A 21,031-nucleotide genomic window follows, 5' to 3' on the forward strand; every position below is an offset into this window, starting at 1 on the left:
GAGAACCACTGAAGTAAAAGAGTTGGTAGCTGGTACTAATAAAATTATAATTCTGCTATTAATGTGACTACTTAATAGGACTTCAATACCATTATAAATTAAGTGCCCTACAACTTGAGATACCTGCTACATACTGAACAAAAGTATGATATTACAGTTCACAAAATTTGAGTAGATGCAAGGAAGGGAATTGTACTGTGGTGCTTTTTTGAAATCTCTAAGATAGAGGAGATCATAGTTTCCAACTTCCCTGAAGACTGAGTTTCACTGTTAATATCAACTCCTATCATATAAAAAGCATTTGAATGTTAAACCTTCTCTAATGGCTATTGTATTTTTATCTACATCATAATAATGGCTGAAGAATGAGATTGATTAAACCAATGGCTTCCAATAGATCTGTTTAAAGGAAGGAAAATTGTTTTGAATCTTTCAAAAGTCTAAATACCTGGCAGCAGGGGGACATTGTTAAGAAGGCCACAACTAAAACACAGAAAAGTCATCTATTTGATTTGTAATGGTAATGTAAATCTTAGCACCACAATCTATTGATAATTTTAAATGTAATTTAGATCCATAGATGATGTAAACATTATAGTTGTAAAATGCTTTATTAAATTGTTTTACTATTAACATGAGAGTTTATTTAAATTATTTCATGGAAATTTAGCACTGTTTCCCTGGTGTGTGGACCAGACATCTCTAAAGCAACATTTCTCTTGTCTGCAAACTGGATTCACAATGGCAATACAATAGTCCTTTCCAAAGAATCATAATTCACATTAACATAGGAAAAACTCTAAAGTCCAACAGGAAAGAAACCTGTTTACCTGTGTTTAACCTCGTATTCCGCAAATATCCAAAGATTTTTTTTTCCATTACTATTCCTAGAAACACTGCTTTAAAGAAACAGTTTGCCTAGGGGCTAAGGTTGTAGTTCAGTGGTAAAGGGCTTGCTTAGGACATGTGAGTCACTGGGTTCAATCCTCAGCACCACATAAAAATAAATAAAATAATAAAGGTTAAAAAAAAGAAAGTTGGCCTAAAATAATAATGGCATTTAGTCATCAAGGACCTATCAGAATTTGCTCATAAAGTCATCTTTTTCTTTTTGGAAGGAGGGGCAATGGCAGTTCTAGTATCTATTTGAGCCAAGTGGATGGCCATAAGGTAGCTGTCAATTGCCAACAGGCTTCATTCAGTAGATTTTTATTAGTATCTGGATTTATTAGAGCAGGTTTTGACTATAAGGATATAAAAAATAGGTATATGACCTAAGATTTTTTATTTTGTTCCTGCTTGCCTGACTTCCAATGGAATTTTTTTCTTCATTCACAATAAATTAGGGATCACTAAACATTAACAAAAATCATTTCTATGCCTTTCATACCACTGAGTGAAAAAATATTAAGCACCTTCTGACTAGGCACTGTGGTGGGGATGTAAAAGCAGAAAGAAATATTCCTACTGGCACCTAGAAGGACATTTTGTATTATTGGAAGTACAACAGGTATGGAGTTAGGTTAAAGGAAGTTTTGAGTTAATTCAGCATGTAATCTATGCTTGTTACCCTGGAGGCATGAGTCTTCGCCTCATGTCTCATATGACTGGTGGTATGAATTCAAGTGCTAAAGAGAATTCATTAGTAACCTGTATTGAAGAGCCTTAAAATACACTCAGTACCAAGCCAAAGTTTTTCACTTAAACAGGTTTATTTTAGCAGCTCAATTTTATGACATTCTACACGTCTTAATAAAATCGTCTGTTCTGCAGAGATGGCATATTCCACTAGCTCTTACAGTTGATTTTTCTTTTGCTATTTGCTGCTACCTGGCCTAAAGAAAGGAGGATAAATAAAATGTGCTTGGTAGAAACATGGAGCAGCATTTAATTAATTCTTCAGCAGAACTTTACTTTGCTGGAGACTTCAGTGTCTGGTTTTCTTCTTTTTCAAATCCTGAACAGACGAGAGATCTTCCCTTGGGATATCGACCACAACACTTACGCAGTTCTTCGATAACAGCCTGACACTTTGATTCGATGTAGTTGTTGGCTGCAAAATAGACAGGGAGACCCCAGTCATGATCTCACATGGCTGAGAAGGTACAAAGATCAGCACTTACTATCTCTCTTAACTATGGAACTGGAAGAAAAAAGATATATCTAAGTCAATGAAATTCTTTCTGATTTAGATACCTGTCAATAGGTCAATTAGGGAAAAAAATATGATGTACAAAGTACTTGAAAACTTTTAGTACATCATTTCCTTTTACTATTGAGTTAATAGTTTATCTTTCTTCTAAGGCAGTGGTTATTATTCGTATTAGTAGTCACTGATCTCTTGGAAATTTGATAAATTAGAAAAATGTACAGGACCCACATATGTAAGCATGATTTTTAAAGGTTATAAATACACATAGAGGATATACAATAAAGACCTTATGGCCTCCATAGCCTAAAATATCTGCTTGGTTCTTCACAGAACACATCTGCAGAGTCCCTAAGTAAGGAGAACTTGACGTAAAAGATTTTATGTCAGCTGCAGGTAATCTGAGAAGCTGCATGGAAGTTAACTATACCACTTACTAGTTATGTGACCCTGGACAAGTTACATAACTTCTGTGTCTATTTTTCCAGCTCAAAAAGGGCAGTCATAGTAGTATCCATCTTGTGTGAAAGGATTAAATTTTTTACCATGTGTAAAGCCCTTCACATCTAGCAAGTGTATAGTCTTTTCTGCTTTCACCGTTTCATATTGCACCAAGAGTGTGGAACCAAATTTTTAACAAGGTTCTTGTTCTCCTATTGTCTTATTGTCCTTTTGAGTTACTACTTCAAATCATATAAGGTTTTATTTAGGAGAAGAAATTGTAAGCAAAAAAATTAAAAGCCCACATTTTTTCCTTTTTTATTAAAGTTGGAGAGAATAAAGTATGACTAAAATGATATTATTATGCTTTGTATACAATAAGAGACATGAAAAATTGTGCTCTATTTTTGTAATATGAAATGAATTGCATTTTGCTTCCATATAGCAAATTAGAATTAAAAAATTAAAATGGTATTATGCACCAATATTTTAGAATAATCTAAAAGACTATAAAATAGTGCTTCCATCATAATATGAACCAAGATAAATGAAATAAGGGTTTTCTTTAGGTGGTGGGTATTTGGGGAATCCTTAACCATTTCTCCTTTACTTGTTTCTATAATTTCAAGAGCATCCATCTATTACTTTAATAATGGGAAAATTACCAAAAAGCCAATTTTCAGGTAGTTCTATAGCTTTTTTAATTTGTTCTGGCAATAATCATTTGCTGATAAAAAATAAAATCCTCTAATATTTGGTCATACTAAGAGGCTGAATTGAAGCTAAACGGGCAGATAACATCAAATATGCTTTAACAGAAATTCACTTTTCATACTGAGTGAATTGCTGAATCTGGCAGCCTGAATTCCAACTGTATTTTCAAACCACCTTCTACCAAATTGGTTTAAATAAGAGAGTGGTCAGTTGCAGCTTCAGTGAAGCCTGGTTTACTCTTTTCTTTTGTCTTGCAGTGCTGGAGACCAAACTCAATACCTTGTACATGCTAAGTAAACACCACTGAGAAATTCTCCCTGCCTTGTAGTTTTTTTTTTTTTTATATTTTTTTTTTTTTAAGAGAGAGTGAGAGAGGGAGAGAGAGAGAGAATTTCAATATTTTTTATTCTTTAGTTTTCGGCGGACACAACATCTTTGTTTGTTTGTGGTGCTGAGGATAGAACCTGGGCCGCACGCATTCCAGGCGAGCGCGCTACCGCTTGAGCCACATCCTCAGCCCTGAAGACTAGTTTTAAAATGAGTCAATTTACAAAGGACTTTGCTCCACATAAGAATTAGAACCAAAACATTAAAAATCAAAATGGTAAGAAATATTAAGCATCTCTATAATAACTTTGAACGAAAATGGTCTCAATTCTCCAATTAAGAGACAGGCTGGCAGAATGGGTTAAAAAATAAGACCCAATTATATATTGTTTGCAAAAGACTCACCTTGCAGGCAAAGACAGCCACTGTGAAAGTGAAAGGATGAAAATGGATATACCATGTGAATGGAGTCAAAACAAATTACTCTCATCCAACAAAGCAAACTTTCAAGTCAAAATTAACCAGGAGAGAAAAGATCATACTGCTAAAGGGAATAATCCAACAGGAAGATATGATAGTATATATTTATGCCCCAAATGTTGGTGCACCTAATTATATAATGCAGACACTACTTTTGGTATAAAGACTTGGATAGACCCCAGTATGAAAATACTGGGTGATTTCAACACATCTCTCTTACCAACAAATAGATCATTTAAACCTAAAAAAATACTATAAACCTAAATGAAATCTATAGAAAATTTCATCCAATAATACCTGAATACACTTTCTTCTCAGTTGCTCATGGAACCTTCTCCAAAATAGACCATATTTTAAGTCATAAAGCGAGTCTTGGCAAATATAAATAATGATATATTCCCTTGAATCTTATCAGATAATGCAATGAAATTAGAAATCAATACTAAGAAACTGTAGAAACTATATAAACACATGGATATTTAACAATAAACTTTTGAGTGACAGATGAAACCGGTGACATTTGAGGAGAAATTTTTAAATTCCTAGAATTGAATGAGAATAGACATAAAATAAAACAGAAACTGGAAAACTATGAAGATGGTTCTAAAAGAAAAATTGATAGCTATGAATGCCTCCCTAACAAAATCATAAAGATTCAAAATAAATAACCTAATGATGTACCTCAAAGGTCCCAGTGAAACAAGAACAAATCAATTCCCAAATAAGTAGTAGGAAAGAAATAATTAAGAGCTGAAATTAATAGAGAATAAAAAGTAATACAAGGGATCAATGTAACAGAGTTGGTTCTTTAAAAAGATAAACAAGATTGATAAGCCCTATATAAACTACCCAAAAATAGAGCAGATACAAATTAATAAAATTAAGAAATGAAAAAGGAGATGTCATCACAGAAAACTCTGAAATTTCAGAGACTACTTTAAAAACTTACATTCCCCAAATCAGAAAATCTAGAAGAAATGGACATGTTTCTAAACACATACAAGGTATCAAATCTGAACCAAAAAGATTGAAAATCCAAACAGACCTAATAAGTAATGAAATTAAACTAGCAATTAAAATCCTTCTAACAGCCAGGTTTGGTGACACATTGTAATCCTAGCAGTTTGGGAGCCTGAGGCAGGAGAATCCCAAGTTCAAAGTCAACCTCAGTAACTTAGTGAGACCCTGTTTCAAAATGAAAAATAAAAAGGGGGCTGGGGATGTGGCTCAAGCAGTAGCACGCTCGCCTGGCATGCGTGCGGCCCGGGTTCGATCCTCAGCACCACATACAAAGAAAGATGTTGTGTCTGCCAAGAACTAAAAAATAAATATTAAAAAATTCTCTCTCTCTCTCTCTCTCAAAAAAGGTCGGGGGGCTGGGGATGTGGCTCAGTTATGACTCAGTGGTTAAGAACTCCTGAGTTTAATCCCAAATACCAAAAAAGAAAAAAAAAGCCTTCTAACAAAGAAAAGCTCAGGACCAGATGGATTCATAGCTGAATTCTATCAGACCTTTAAAGAAAAAAAATAATGCCAGTGTTCCTGATAGTATTCCATGAAATCAGAAAAGGGGGGCACACCCAAATTCATTCCATGAAGCCAGCATCACCCTGATACCAAAACCTTATAAACACGTCAAAGAAAACCACAGGCCGATATCCATGATGATCATAGATATAAAAATTCTTAATAAAATGTTAGCATTTCATTAAAAACCACATTAAGAAGATTGTACACCATGATCAAATTATTTTTATACCAGGGATGCAAGGATATTTCAACATATGCAAATCAATAAATATAATTCATCACATAAATAGATTTAAAGACCAAAATCACATGATCATAATAACAGGAGCAGAAATAAGCCTTTGATGAAATCTAGCACACATTCATGTTAAAAGCACTGCAAAAAACTAGGGACAGGAGGAACTTACCATCGCATCAAACAGGCTATATATGTCAAACTCAAAGCCAGCATCATAGGGAATGGGTGAAAACTGAATGCATTTCCTCTAAAATCAAGAACAAGACAAGAATATCCACTCTTACCACTTCTATTCAATATAGTCTTTTAAACTAGCCAGAGAAATTAGGCAAGAGAAGGGAATCAAAGAGATAAAGTAGGAAGAGAAGAAGTCAAATTATCACTGTTTGCAGATATAATTCTATACATGAAACCCAAAAATACTCCAATAGAAGACTTGTGGAGCTGACAAACACTAGTCAGCTGATATTCATCAGCATTTATTGATTTTTGTATGTTGAAACATCCTTAGAATAAAACCAATTTAGACAGGCATGGTGGCATATGCCTATAATCCCAGTGGCTGGGCAGGCTGAGGCAAGAAGATCATGAATTCAAAAGCCAGCCCCAGCAACTTAACAAGGCCCTAAGCAACTTAGTGAGATCCTGTCTCTAAATATAAAAAGGGCTGGGGATGTGGCTCAGTGGTTAAACGTCCATGGGTTCAGACCCTGGTACAAAACCAAATCAAACCAAACCAAACAACAACTTGATCATGATGTATACAATCTTCTTAATGTGTTATTGAATATGAAATGCTAATATTTTATTAAGGATTTTTATATCTATGTTCATCAGAAATATCAGTCTGTAGTTTAATTGATGTGTTTATATGGTTTTGGTATCATGGTGATGCTATCTTCATAGAATTAATTTGGGAGTCCCCACCCTTCTCTACTTTATGGAACAATTTGAGGAATACAAAATCCACTTTAAAAACCAATAGTTTTACTATACACCAATAATGAACTGCTGAGAAGGAAATCAGGAAAAAATTTCTTTCATGATACCCTGAACACCAACCAACCAACCAACCTATGGATAAATCTAACCAAGGAGGTGAAAAACCTCTACAATGAAAACTATAGAATATTGAAGACCTCGGAAGATGGAAAGACCTCCCGTATTCCTGGACAGGCAGAATTAAAGTTGTTAAAATGGCCATATCACCAAAAGCAATCTGTAGATTCAATGCAATCTCCATTAAAACACCAATGACACTTTCACAGAACCAGAAAAAATGGTCCTGAAATTCATATGGAAGAATAAAAGACCCAGAATAGCAAAGCAATTAAGCGCCACACTACCTGATCTCAAATTATACTACAGAACTACAATAACAAGAAACAGCATGATATTGGCAACAAAATAGACATAATGAACAATGGAATAGAAAAGAAGACAGAAAATAAATTCATACAGTCACCTGATCCTTGACAAAGGTGTTCAAAACATACATTGGAGAAAAGGCATCCTTTTTAACAAATAAAGCTGGGAAAACTGGTTATTCATATGTAGAAGAATAAAACTATTTCTCCGTATCTTACCCTACACAAAAATCATCTCAAAATGAAACAAAGGCCTAGCAATTAGACCAGAAACACTGCAACTGCTAGAAAATAGGAGAAGCACTCCATCATATAGGTGCAGGCAATGACTTCCTCAATAGGACTGCTAAAGCTCAGGAAATAAAACCAAGAATTAATAAATGGGATGGTGTCAAAGTTTCTGCACAGCAAGGAAAACAAGAGCGTAAAGAGAGTGATGAAAGAGCAAAGAATTATAATGCATTATGCTGTCATATATAAATTAAAAAACATATAGTCATCTGAAATATATAACTTTAAACCAAAGAAATTTCACAGCATTTTCAAAATAAATAAATAAATAAATGTAGGTACATAACTTCTGCCTCAGTATTTCCACAACAAAGAATATGTTCTAGATTTACAAATTCCTATGTTCAAACAAGATACACTTATGATGTCATCCATTCCATAATTGTAATGTAAAAAATGAGGAAGGAAGCAAGCAAGCAAAAAGAAGGAGGGGATGAAGAAAGAAAGAAAAATGGAAGGAAAGAAAGGGAAATTACCTACTGATAAAAGATTGATTGGTTAAATAAATGAAGCAATATGCAGCCAACTGGGGGAAAAAAAGACTGTGAAGAGAAAGTCTTTGGAATGGGAAAAAGTCTTTGCCAGCTATTCTTCTCTAACACAGGATTTAGATCCAGAATATATAAAGAACTTGAAAGAATTATCACCAAAAAACAAACCAATCAATGAATGGGCAAATGAATTAAACAGACATTTTGCAAAAAAAAAAAAAAAATACAAATGGTCAACAAATAGGAAAAAATGTTCAACATCTTTAGAAATAAGGAAACTGCAAACCCAATCTACACTGAGATTTCATCTCACTTCCATTAAAATAGCATTAAGAATATAAAAAAATACAAAAAGTAATAAATGCTGGTAAGGATGCAGGGTAAAAGGAATACTCATTCACTGTTGATGAGACTGTAAATTAGTACAACCACTATGGAAATCAGTAGGAGGTTCTTCAAAAGACTAGGAATGGAAGCACTACATGACCCAGCCATACCATTCTGAAAGAACTAAATTCAGCATATTATATCAATATGTATATACCCATGTTTATAGCAGCACAATTCACAAGCAGCCTAGGTATCTGTCAACAGATGTATGGATAAAGAGAATATGGTATACATATACAATAGAGTTTGAGTCAGACATAAAGAAGAGTGAAATTGGGCTGGGGCTCAGCAGTAGTGCACTTGCCTGGCTTGTGTGAGGCACTGTGTTTGATTCTCAGCACCACATACAAATAAATAAAGGTCTGTCAACAATTTATAAAAAAATTTAAAAAGAAGAGTAAATTATGTCATTTGCTGGTAAATGGATGAAACTGGAACACATCGTGGTAAGTGAATAAGTCAAACTCAGAGAGTCAAGAGTAGATAATATGCAGAAGCTAGAGAGAAAACAGGAAAAAAAAAGGGGGATCTCATGAAAACAGAAGGGAGACCATTAGAAAAGAAAAAAGGGGACCAGGATATTGAGGAAGGGATAGAAAGGGCAATTGTTAGGGAACAGAGTTGAATAAATTATGTTATATGCATGAGTGAACATCTCACAATGATTCCACTAATATGTATGATTATAATGTACTAATAAAATGTTTTTTAATGAAAGTAAAAAATTAAGAGTATTTTTGCATTTTTAGATATATTAATCAAGGAGCATGCTTTAAAAAATAGTAAGAACACTAAAAAACATTGAGGAAGACCTTAGAAGAGGGAAAGATCTCCCATGCTCCTGGATAGGCAGAATTAATCTTGTCAAAATGGCCATACTACCAAAAGTGCTATATAGATTTAATGCAATTCCTATTAAAATGCCAACTATACTACAATGACATTCTTCATAGAACTAGAAAAAAATAATCATGAAACTTATATGGAAAAATAAGAGACCCAGAATAGCCAAAGCAATCCTTAGCAAGAAGAGTGAAGCAGGAGGCATCACAATATCAGACATTAAACTATACTACAGAGGTATAGTAACAAAAATAGCATGGTATTGGCACAAAACAAACACGTAGACCAATGGTACAGAATAGAAGACACAAAAACAAACCCACATAAATACAGTTATCTCATACTAGACAAAGGCACCATAAACATTTATTGGTGAGAAGATGGCCTCTTCAACAAATGGTGCTAACAAAATGAAATTAAACCCTGATCTCTTACCCTGCATGAAACTCAACTCAAAGTAGATCAAAGATTTAGGCACTAGAACAGAGAACCTGTGTGAAATAGAAGAAAAAGTAGGCCCAAATCCTCACCATGTCAGCCTAAGTTCTGACTTCCTTAATAAGACTCCTAAAGCAAAAGAAGTAAAATCAAGAATCAATAAATGGGATGAATTCAAACTAAAAAAGATTGTTCTCAGCAAAAGAAATAATAATATGAAGAGAGAGCCTACAGAATGGGAGAAATTCTTTACCACATGCACCTCAGATACAGCACAAATCTCCAGGATATATAAAGAACTCAAAAAACTTAATACCAAAAAAAAAAATCAATAAATGGGCCAATGAACTGAACAGACACTTCACAGAAGAAGATATACAATTGATCAACAAACATGTGAAAAAATGTTCAACATCTCTAGCAGTTAGAGAAATGCAAATCAAAACTACTCAAAGATTCCATCTCACGGGCTGCAGTTGTGGCTCAGTGGTAGAACACTCGCCTAGCATGTGCAAGATGCTGGGCTCGATCCTCAGCACCACTTAAAAATAAAATAATGGTATAAAAAAGGATAATGACTTAAACGTGCATGCAATTAAAAAAATAAGATTTCATCTCACTGTCAAAATGGCAGTTATCAAGAATACAAGCAACAATAAATGTTGGCAAGGATGTGGGGGAAAAGGTACACTTATACATTGTTGGTGGGACTGCAAATTGGGGCAACCACTATGGAAAGAAGTATCGAGATTTCCTCAGAAAACTGGGAATGGAACCACCATTTGACCCAGTTATCCCACTCCTCAGTTTATACCCAAAGGACTTAAAATCATCATACTAAAGTGATGCAGCCACATCAATGTTTATATCAGTTCAACTCACAATAACTAAACTATGGAACCAACCTAGGTCTCCTTCAACAGATGAATGAATAAAGAAAATATGGTATATATACACACAATGGAATATTACTCAGCCTCAAAGAATAATGAAATTGTGGCATTTGCCAGTAAATGGATAGAACTAGAGAATATCATGCTAAGCGAAATAAGCCAATCCCCCCAAACCAAAGGCTGAATGTTTTCTCTGATATGTGGATGCTAATTCACAATGGGGAGTGGCTAGGAAAGAATACAATTACTTTGGATTAGGTAGAAGGGAGTGAAGAGAGGGGAGGTGTTTAGGGGTAGGAAGGATAGTAGAATGAATCTGACATTATTACATTATATTACATATTATTACATTATGCCCTATGTACATAAGGACATGTGATTTTACATCACATACAACCAGAAGAATGAGAAATTATACTCCATTTATATATAATGTGTCAAAATACATTCTACTAAAAAATAAGATTTCATCTCACTGTCAGAATGGCAGTTATCAAGAATACAAGCAACAATAAATGTTGCTTGTATAACTAATTAAAACAAATTAAAAAAATTTTGTGGGGTGGGGTTGTGGCTCAGTGGTAGAGCACTCACGTAGCATGTGCAAGGCCTTGGGTTCAATCCTCAGCACCACATAAAAATAAAATAAAGGTACTGTGTCCAACTACAACTAAAAAATAAACATTTTAAAAAAACTGTTTGGAAGACTCCTTTCTAGGTCCTATTAGAAATACTATATAACTAGTAGCGAAAACAAATGTTGTAATGAGCTAAATGGTTATCTTTAGAAAAATAAAAATACTTTGTATGTAATTTATCAAATGTAAAATACTATACTAGATCTTATTTTAAATTAGAAACAGAACACTAGAATCACCGCCCCTCTAGGAACAGTTTGGTACAAGAATGAGATCTAGACCAAAACCTACCACATTTAAGCATGTAATCGTCACCACTACATATCATCACACTTTTTGTTTATTGGGGGTTTTTAGGGGTTCAAAAATTGGTTTATAACCTTTAATTGTGTAATCATTGCATGATATGATTCTGTTCATCACTATTATAAACAAAGCAGCAATGTAAATATATATATGTATGTTTGTGTATATATAAAGATATGTTGTAAAATTTACTCATATTATCCAGTATTATTTGAAAAGCAACATTTGATAAAATCTGGCAAATATTATGTATGCAAGATTTTTTAAAATATTTTTTTGAAATTTATTTTTAGTTATAGATGGGCACAGTACATTAATTTAATTTATTTATTTTTATATGGTGCTGAAGATTGAACCCAGTGCTTCACGCAAGCTAAGCAAGTGTTCTACTACTGAGCTACAGCCCCAGCCTCTATATGTAAGATTTTGATAAGAAAAAACTGGTTCTTGGGAGGGACTAGGGTTGTGGCTCAGTGGTAGAGCGCTTGCCTAGCATGCACGAGGCACTAGGTTCAATCCTCAGCACCACATAAATGTAAAATAAAGATATTGTGTCCACCTAAAACTAAAAAATAAATATTTTAAAAAAGCAAAAACTGGCTCTTTAGAATAATAGACATGTGTTAATTGTAGGGAACTACTTCCCAGGAATTTTTTATTCACAGCCATTTTTTGTCTAAGTTTTACTCAAATTCACTGTTTTTCTTTTAGCCTAAATTTTTCATTTTAATTATCTATTTGGCTTTTTTTTTTTCAGTGCTGGGGACTGAACCCAAGGGTGCTCTACCACTGAGCTACATCCCTATCTCTTTTTTCTGTTTTTTGAGACAGAGTCTTGCTAAGTTGCTGACGCTGGCCTTGAACTCTCCATCCTCCTTCCTCAGCCTCCTGATCAATAGGATTGGAGATATGCACCACTGTGCCCAGCCATCTGTATGTATTCTTGTTGCCATGTGTTTAAAATTCCCTCAAAATTTATGTGGAAAAAACAAAATAAAAAGAACTTTGCTCAGCTCAGGAATTCTCAACTCTGGCTGTGCATTAAAATCATCTCATGCAGAACATGGTGGTGCATACCTGTTATCTCAGTGGCTCAGGAGGCTGAGGCAAGAGCATCACAGGTTCAAGTCAGCATCAGCAACTTTCAAGGCTCTCAGCAATTCAGCAAGACCCTATCTCAAAATAAAAAATACAAAGGGCTGGGGATGTGCCTCAATAGTTAAGCACCTCTGGGTTTAATCCGTAAAACAACAACAACAACAAAAAATCTGCTTAACTCTCCAGAATGATTCATGTTCAGACCCTAGCTCCAGGAATTCTGATTTAATTGTTCTAGGCAAGTTGTCAAAGCTCTCCAGATGATTCTAATGTACAATCAGGATTGAGCTCCCCTAACTTAGAGCTTTTTATTTTTTGTATAAAAGAATAATTGGTCTTTTACAGTTTACAGATAAAGTCAAAAATATCTTAAAAGCATTTTACATACTACCTTGTAAACATTTCTGTATTTCACAGGCTTGTTTCTGGCACGGATCCTTTTGCGGCATATCCAGAAAACTAAAACAAGAAAAATTATTTTTATTTTGCTTTTTTACTCATAAATAAAGCTCCTTACATGGAATTTTCTTCAGACAATTAAAAATTACACTATAAATACTCTTCCCATGTAGGATGAACCAACTGTATTTTTATAATATCCAGTTCTTTAAGGTTAGAAGAAAAAAATAGCTTTACATGGGAAAAAAATCCTTAAATTCAATGTACTTGTCCTGCATATTGTAAACCAATGTTGGGCCAGAGGAACCGATGCTGCTGGTCAATGGGCTTAGACAGCTGCCCATTTGTATCATTCATAGAGGAAACCCTTAATAAATGATTAAATTTCCTCAGCCTTTTTCCTCACTACTCATGTGTAAAATGAGATCATACCTACCTCAAAGGATTGATGGAAGAACTAAATGTTATAAAGATATAAAGTGTATAGAATAGTGTCTAGAAGGCAGTAAGTAAAGATTCAAAACATGGTAATTATTATTACCAAGACTCTTTTTTTTTTTTTTTTTTTTTTTTGAGACAGGGTCTTGCTATATTGCTGAGGTTGGTCTGGAACTCCTGAATTCAACCTGCCCAGGAACTATGATTATAGGTGCATGCCACTGCACCCAACCCAATGCTTTAAAAAAACATATTTTAATGTATATAAACTGTTATAACTACTTTGACTCAGGAAATTCTTTATAGATGGTAAGTTCTTTCCTAGAAATCAGCAATGTTTGTCTACTATGTCCTGAGAAAGGTGCTTATTGATTAAGCAGCTAAAATGAGTTTGTGGAGCTCTTATGGAAACCAGCTTATTTAAAATATGTAACCAAAGAAGGAATTTTAGTGCCTACAATTTTGATGTGCAACTTCTAATAATTGGAAGACACAATTTCAGGAAAAAAAAGGCCTAGAAGCCTTTGTAGCTAATTTCATCAATGCAAATAATTTTTTTTTTTTCAGAATCCCCTAAGTTCTCAATAGATACAAATTAGGTCAGTACTGGGATGGGAAACACCAGAGCAAAACCTAGGATATTTACAGGATGGGAGAAGGAAAGGCAGGTGAATGTGCTGCAGGGCAAATAAGCGACAAATAGATGTTGATGCTGCTAGGAGCTGCTCTCTTCTCTCTAAATCAGTACCAAGTCCTTGGTGATCAGGGCATCTGTTCTGTAGCATGTGCTGATTTTTGTGGGATTCATCAGATCCCAGTTCCAGCCGATGATGTCCATTAAAGGTTCTATGGCAATTTCCAAAGGAGTCAATTTCAAGTTATGTATCCTTACTAAATGCTTTTGTTGACTCACTTTGTGCCTGCATAACCCTCTCTCTGCAGTGTCACTTGCAGTATTCTTCATAACCCTTCCTAAACTTCTGTGTTCTTGATGAGTTTTTCAACCCATGCCCTCCCCCCTGGGCCCAAGGGTGGGTGCACTGCAGTGGTAGATGAAGTGATTGCCATATACTGAACAGAACAGAGGAGCATATCTTCCTAGAATCCCAGCACCTGGAAAAAAAAATCATTAAAATCACCACAACGGAATAGAGTGAAAACAAAGAAGGGGAGGAAGGGGGAGAAATAGAAATACATACCAGGTTAATCATCAGGCAAAAGCTTAAGCAACAGCTCCTGTACTCCCCTGACCTGTCAGGAAAAGAAAAGTTTATAGAGTACTCTGTTATGAGAGTTCTAATACAATGGGAAATGACTAAGCAATATGTGTACCATTAAATGATGCTGTATCTGCCACAAGCGAGAGTTGTTATCCATGTAGCGCTCCTCCGGGTAGAGTTGCCACATGAGAGGTAGCTGGGAGGTTAGAAGATGACTTGGCCTAGCTGCATTACCTAAGGGAACCTGAATTTGCTGGACTCGTGCCCTTAGGAAACTTGTCTCCTAATGGAAGAGAATGATTAAAAAAAAAACACACACACACACACAAATATTTCAGAATATTGAGACTGGTTAGAAACCAAGTTACTTGAAAGCAAAATCAAAGAAATAAGCAAAATGAAAAGTTACCTCTTCCACAACGGCCACCCATGTGCGCTGGTATTCGTCGCGGTAGATACCCTCTTGGTGAACCCAGAGGTGATCGGGTGGAGCCCCCACATCCTCTCCTGCCATTCTGGGCTTTGGGTTCCAATTCTAGCCCTGCTTTTCTCCACCTAAGCCTGTAGCACCCGTGCACAGGACACAGGTGTGACTTTTGGGGTTTGAATAACTCACCAGTGAGTAAGGTGCCCTGTGACTAGGAACCATCAATCAGAACCAAACCCCATAGATGTCTATTTGCACCGCCTAAATAGAACCAAGGACATCTGAAACTTTCTGCAAGACTAAAAGTGACACTGAGGAAACATTCAGGCAAAACCTCAGGTAATGCTAACTGTTGACTGCAAAGCACTCAAGGATTTGAAGTGAGTTTTGTGGAAACCTAGGATAAGTAGTACAGGAGGCTAGGTACTGGTCTCATATTCTTTGCATTCACAAAGAAATGTCTGACAAAATGTAAGCAATAGAGAATGCACAGGAGAGTGCCTAAGGATGCAGTATTTTGGCAGGAAGTCAGTAACATGGACATATGCATGCCATATTCCTTAGGTAAAAGCCACTTCCAAGCAGTTTCCATTTTAATAAATGTAAGATTCTGAACCACATGCATGGATTTCTAAACTGGAATTTAAAATTTAAGGACAAAGGACCTATTTATCAGATCACTAGAAAAGGTTACTTATAGCAGCTGGGCATTTCTAGAAGATGATTTCCATGTTTGAAAAAATATTTAGGGTAGCTTCATGGAGTTTCTGAGCTGCAAGAGACTTTAGGGATCATGGTGATGTAGAGCTGAGTGAGAACAAATCATAGTTATCCATCTAGATCTTTGTTTCATTTAATAATGCTGCAAGATGTTACAAGAGTCCATTTTTTTTCCCATTGAGGCACAGGTTTAAATTTTTATCTCCCAAGCCAGAAAAGCCCCTCTACCCTTTGAGAGATCTAAAGGAAGCACAATTCCCAAAATATTTGGGTGGCAAGACAAGCTCTTTCCATAACAATCCTCTGCCCAGGCTGGAATCTCATTTTAGGAACTTACAATAATTTGAGATGCATTTTGCACGAATGAATCTTTTTGTCCTAACTCAGCATTGTGGCATAGTTTCAAAGGTAAAGGTCTACCTTTTTCAGAGAAGGTAGGGCAATGGGGAATCTGTTCCACTAAACAAAGACCTCCTATTCACATTAGGTGGCCATTAGGTGGGAAAGAAAATGTAGCATAGCTTGGGAGGTTGTTAGAGGCTTCAGAGTGAGATTGTCTAAAGCAGACCAGATGTCAGAACTCATATGATGCAGAACAGGAAAAAGTCAGAAATAAGAATGAATCAAACTAAACCAAGCCCTCTTTTACAAGGATAACAATTTGAGTCTGATTTTTTCCTTAATAATGTTAAGTTTTCCTTTCCTAAAAAGGAAAATAGAAAAATACTTTTATACAGGTAAGGAATGGTTTGACTTTTATGAATAATTTGAGAGCATCACAGTTGTTTCACCCGCCATACCCTCAGTAGATCAGATTCTGAGCCTGGCATATGCTGCTGTTTTCACATGAATGTGCTTCCTCATTTCAAACTCATTAAAGATGAAACTCTTTCACCTTAACCAAATCCTGACAATAGCTCTCCTGATCCTGTACACTCAAAACTTACGAATTATCTTGGATTTCTTCTTCCTTCTTCCTTGTTCTTCTTCTTCAATTCTTATATCCTATCTGTCACCTATTCCAGCAAGCACCACTACTACCACTGTATTCAAAATAAACTTTCCCCCAAATACCATGTTCATTTCAAACTTCATACTTTTCATCTTCCTTCCGACTTGTCTAAAATACATAAGTCTCTATATTTTAAAGCCATTTTTTCCATATAGCAGATAACAATCATTCTGCTTCTCTTCCCCAGAGCTTTGGAAAGAAAAGTCACAAACAATATCCAGTATATGCTATTATCAAAATAAAAAGTTAAACCTTGATTTTGAGCACCAAAAAAAAAAAAAAAAAAACACACACATAATTGTTGCCAATATTTTTTAAACTAGAAGCCAAGTGTTAAGGGTTTCAGGACCATATCAACACATTAATGTTTAAATTTCTTTGAATGAAAACAAATTTATATTGGATATAGTACATTAAAGTAAAATAATTACAGTGGCAGAGAGGGTAAACAAATTGGAGATGATGTTTCGAGTTACTATGAATCACTACAAATCACTACTCTTATGAGTTACTACAAAATATTCTCAGAAGAAAGGCAATGTGCTGTGTTGCCTTGACCCAGAGGTTAACATGCTGGGCACTGGGCAAGATAAGCCTGGAAACAAACCTCAGAACATTACCCTGAACTTGGGCTTGCTACCAATCAGAAAGCATGGTGACTCAGAGAAAGACAACAGCAGTGATCAAGGGACAGAGAAGCCACCATAACCAGGAATGAACAACATTCTCAGCAGAGAAATGCAAAGGTTGAGCAAAGCCTATAAAAATGACAAGCTGTATGAATGGAGCACCATTTCCTTAAACATGATTCTTGGAACACTTGTTCTCAACATTTTCCTTAGTCAAATAATTTTGGGAATATTGGAGAGTGATACTACCACAGCAAAAGCTCCAGCAAGTTATGCAGTAAAAAAAAAAAAAAAAAAAAAAAAAAACTATGCTGTTTAATGTTTCCCAAATTTATTTGACTAGTGATTTTGGGGTTTTTGCATAGATCCTTGTTCACAAAATTTAGGACTCCTTGAACTAAAATGGTTAAAACTTCAAGATAAACTTAGGTACAAGGTACAAAACAATACAGAGAATATAAACCTTTGCAATTCAATTCAAGCAATATAACCATCTGCAAATAAAAAAGTATTTAAAAATGTTTAGATATATTTATAGCTATGTTATCCACTAAAACAGATTTTCCCCAAGGAGGTTACATTGACACCAGAGACCATATTGGCCTAGACAGATTATTTTTAGGCATTTTGTAAATTAGATTCTAAATGGATAATATATAATCTAGAAGAGCTTCCTTAGGTAGTGATCTAAGTAAAACCATCACTTTTTTTCCTTTATAGAATAACTGTTTTGTGCCTTTTATAAAAAATATAATTTGTTTAAATTTTCAGATGTTTGAACAGTTTTTAAACATTAATCAGTTGAATATGCATATTTTATTTGAAGTCTTTTAATAAACTCATCCAATAACATTGGGTGAAATTATCAACAAACCCTCAAATCAGCCTGACCTGTGTATGATCTGTGATTCTGTAAGTCATAAACTTTGTGACCGTGGACAAGTTAACTTCTCTCCATCTCAATTTCCTGAGGTGTAGGATGAAAATTATGTCTAGCACATAATAAATTTGCTATAAATGTTAATATTTTTTTGCACTCCATTAAAAGTTTGGAGATGTAAAAGGTAGGCATAAGAATTATAAAAGTTAGTTAATGTCATTCTGTTATGAGATTGACACCCACAACAAAAGACATGTTTTTCTCTTTGAAGATGCCTAAATAAACTTTATAAATTCAAAATATCCCATTTGAACAAACAATAACGAGAAGAATAGCTGTTGCTGTCCCATCAGGACAGGGTGCACTAGCCATACACAGTAACTGAAAATAATATATAACATAAAATGAAAACTTAAGAGAAAATGTTGATAGTTCCAATGTAATCGTGCAGTTGGAAAATTTTCCAACCTTCATTATTATCAAAATTTATCACGGAAAGCTGTGCCATGTGATCTTTAAGCATTAGGTAAAAATGGAGGTTGCTGGCATGTACATTACAGCTAGTTCACCGATTTGGAGCCCTATTTGTTGGGAGACTTGGGTTGGAACTGACTTGGGAGAAAAGAGCATAGCATCAACACCTCTTCAAGTAGCCTTGGGAATGTTCCCTTTCCAGTACTGCCATATCTGCCTGTGTACAGAAATACACAGGAAATAGAAAATCAAATCAGAAACATAAACACGGATGGACTGTGGAGGCAACATGGCATGTAATTTTCTTTTATATAGAATTGTTCCTAAAATCCTCGTATAAACTTGTGACTTGGAAGATCTGTACTTTTAACCCTGGCACGATGACATACCGCAAAATAAAATTACTTTCATAATGTAATTTTACAATGTCTGGTACCATTGAGACAAGATCTGAGGAAACTTGTTTTCTGGATATCTGATGTGATATATCCGAACGTGAATAAAACCTGAAGTCCCCTAATTCCTCTTTCCCGTATCAAACAAATAGATACCTAAAAGCCTTTGTAAAAAGTAGCAGCAGCCAAGCTCAAGAGTGATACTTTTTCAGATACAGTATAGCACTGTTTCTGCAAAAGGTTACTCACATGAATATAACGTTTCTTGGGCTAATTTCTCCGCCACGAGAACAGCTAGGCTAAAACTTCCAGGTCTCCCACCCCGGGCCACTCGAACCAAGATCGTGACGTGAGCCCGGGAAAAGCCGAGGGGCAACCCCAACCGAGGTCACTAAAACTGAAGTTGCAAGGCGCTGGCCGGCAACCGGAAGTGGTCCAGGGAGAGTTGTACGAGATTCATGGGCTGTGACTTAGAAATAAAACAAAATAAAACAAAACCTTAACTGTTTTAGGACCGACTTTCAAAAGAGCGTCCCTCTGGCTCAAGAGGCCGGCGTTCGCGGAGATGTCGCCTCAAGGGGCTGTCCCCAAAGCGTGTAGGCCGCGCACCGCGCTCCTCAGCGGGCGGGCAAAATGGGCGCCGGCGCTCAAGAAGCGCCTGCCCAGGCGCCCGGGCGCCGCTCACAGACCACTCCGCCTGAGGAAGGAGAGCGCCGCCTCCCTGCCGCCCCCGCCGCGGGCCGGATACCGCGACCTCCGCCAGCCACCGCCCTTAGCCCCAATGGCCACGCCTGCCCCAACCGGCGCGGGCGTTTCCCAGGTGCTGCTGGGCAGGCCCCGCCTCCACCCCAAGCTCCGCCCCCAGGCAACCACCAGCAGTCCCACTCCCACAGCCCCCCCCGCCCCCGAGCGCGCCCCCAAGCTCCGCCCCCGCAGAACCCGAGCGCGGAAGGCCAGGCCTGGGAGGAGCTCAGAGCGCTGGTGCTGGAGAAGCTGTGCTGGAGCACCCCGTTGATCAGGCCAGAGTGGGCCCGAGGCGGACGTGAACAGGGTCGGATCAAGATGGCGGTGCAGGTGGTACAGGCGGTGCAGGCGGTTCATCTCGAGTCTGATGCTTTCCTAGTTTGTCTCAACCACGCTCTGAGCACAGAAAAGGAGGAGGTGATGGGACTGTGTATAGGGGAGGTGAGTAGGTCATTCTGCCTGGCTGGAACCCTGTTAGCAGTCCCCAGTAGTCCCTGAGGCGACTGGTAGGCCACAGGAACCTCTGACTTAGATCTTTGGACATTTTTTAGGTGGCTCAATCGTGGTGGCCTTTTCTTCTTGTCGCATGACACTTGCTCATCCTCCTGCAAGCCCTCAGCGATTTGCATAAACCCACGGGGTTGGGGACTTGCTTTAGAGATTATCACCCATTGCCCAAAATTGCAAGTCAGATCAGAAATACATTTGAATAGGATGAAGGCTACAAAGTATATGAAGCAGACCAGCAGACCAGGGTTAGAGCCCCTTGCTTTGCCACCAGCCTTCCTTCTAGAGAAGTGGAGGTACCGAGAAAGCCAGAAAGCTTTTTAAAGCGTCGCAAAGATCCTAAGAAAGAAGAAACCCTTGCAGAGACTCGAAAGTTTTCTTTGTGTTGCAGAGGGGAGAAAGTGGATGAGGAAATACAATTCAGCTGTTTATTCTCTAAATTCTCCAGTCTTTCTTGTTGATATGTATGAACACATGATCTAATTTTCATATAATCTGCATCCCTGTAATCAAATAAGCATAATGTGATCAATAATATTTTCTGCTCTTTTC

General features: G+C 36.6%; 3 protein-coding genes across 7 annotated transcripts in view; 1 reads left to right on the forward strand and 2 right to left on the reverse strand.

Annotated features, from left to right (window-relative positions):
* Window positions 1–903: 903 nt before the first annotated feature.
* Window positions 904–19,815, reverse strand: Cmc4 (C-X9-C motif containing 4). Of its 3 annotated transcripts, none has more exons than XM_077106426.1 (3): window positions 19,733–19,815; window positions 13,026–13,093; window positions 904–2,053 (listed from the first exon to the last, which is right to left on the reverse strand). In XM_077106426.1, the coding sequence occupies exons 2-3, from the start codon at window positions 13,081–13,083 to the stop codon at window positions 1,911–1,913; spliced, it is 201 nt and encodes a 66-aa protein (XP_076962541.1). In that variant the 5' UTR covers window positions 13,084–13,093; window positions 19,733–19,815; the 3' UTR covers window positions 904–1,910. The 3 variants fall into 3 exon arrangements, with proteins under 3 accessions (XP_076962541.1, XP_076962540.1, XP_076962539.1); XM_077106425.1 differs by lacking the exon at window positions 19,733–19,815 and adding an exon at window positions 14,118–14,200; XM_077106424.1 differs by lacking the exon at window positions 19,733–19,815 and adding an exon at window positions 19,478–19,559 and having other exon boundaries at window positions 1,313–2,053.
* Window positions 14,495–19,812, reverse strand: Mtcp1 (mature T cell proliferation 1). 3 transcript variants are annotated; one of them, XM_077106423.1, is made up of 5 exons: window positions 19,733–19,812; window positions 15,101–15,252; window positions 14,804–14,974; window positions 14,671–14,722; window positions 14,495–14,584 (listed from the first exon to the last, which is right to left on the reverse strand). In XM_077106423.1, the coding sequence occupies exons 2-4, from the start codon at window positions 15,203–15,205 to the stop codon at window positions 14,675–14,677; spliced, it is 324 nt and encodes a 107-aa protein (XP_076962538.1). In that variant the 5' UTR covers window positions 15,206–15,252; window positions 19,733–19,812; the 3' UTR covers window positions 14,495–14,584; window positions 14,671–14,674. The 3 variants fall into 3 exon arrangements, with proteins under 3 accessions (XP_076962538.1, XP_076962536.1, XP_076962537.1); XM_077106421.1 differs by lacking the exon at window positions 19,733–19,812 and adding an exon at window positions 19,478–19,565; XM_077106422.1 differs by lacking the exon at window positions 19,733–19,812 and having other exon boundaries at window positions 15,101–19,464.
* Window positions 19,816–20,098: 283 nt separating the features above from the next.
* Window positions 20,099–21,031, forward strand: part of Brcc3 (BRCA1/BRCA2-containing complex subunit 3) — a 38,685-nt gene continuing 37,752 nt past the window's right edge. Inside the window, exon 1 of the mRNA XM_077107188.1 lies at window positions 20,099–20,413. Within this exon, the coding sequence (XP_076963303.1) occupies window positions 20,291–20,413 (123 nt within the window). The 5' untranslated portion in view covers window positions 20,099–20,290. The remainder of the gene's footprint in view (window positions 20,414–21,031) is intronic.

This window comes from Callospermophilus lateralis, chromosome X (genome assembly GCF_048772815.1).
Source record: "Callospermophilus lateralis isolate mCalLat2 chromosome X, mCalLat2.hap1, whole genome shotgun sequence".
Classification (NCBI taxonomy): Eukaryota; Metazoa; Chordata; class Mammalia; order Rodentia; family Sciuridae; genus Callospermophilus; species Callospermophilus lateralis.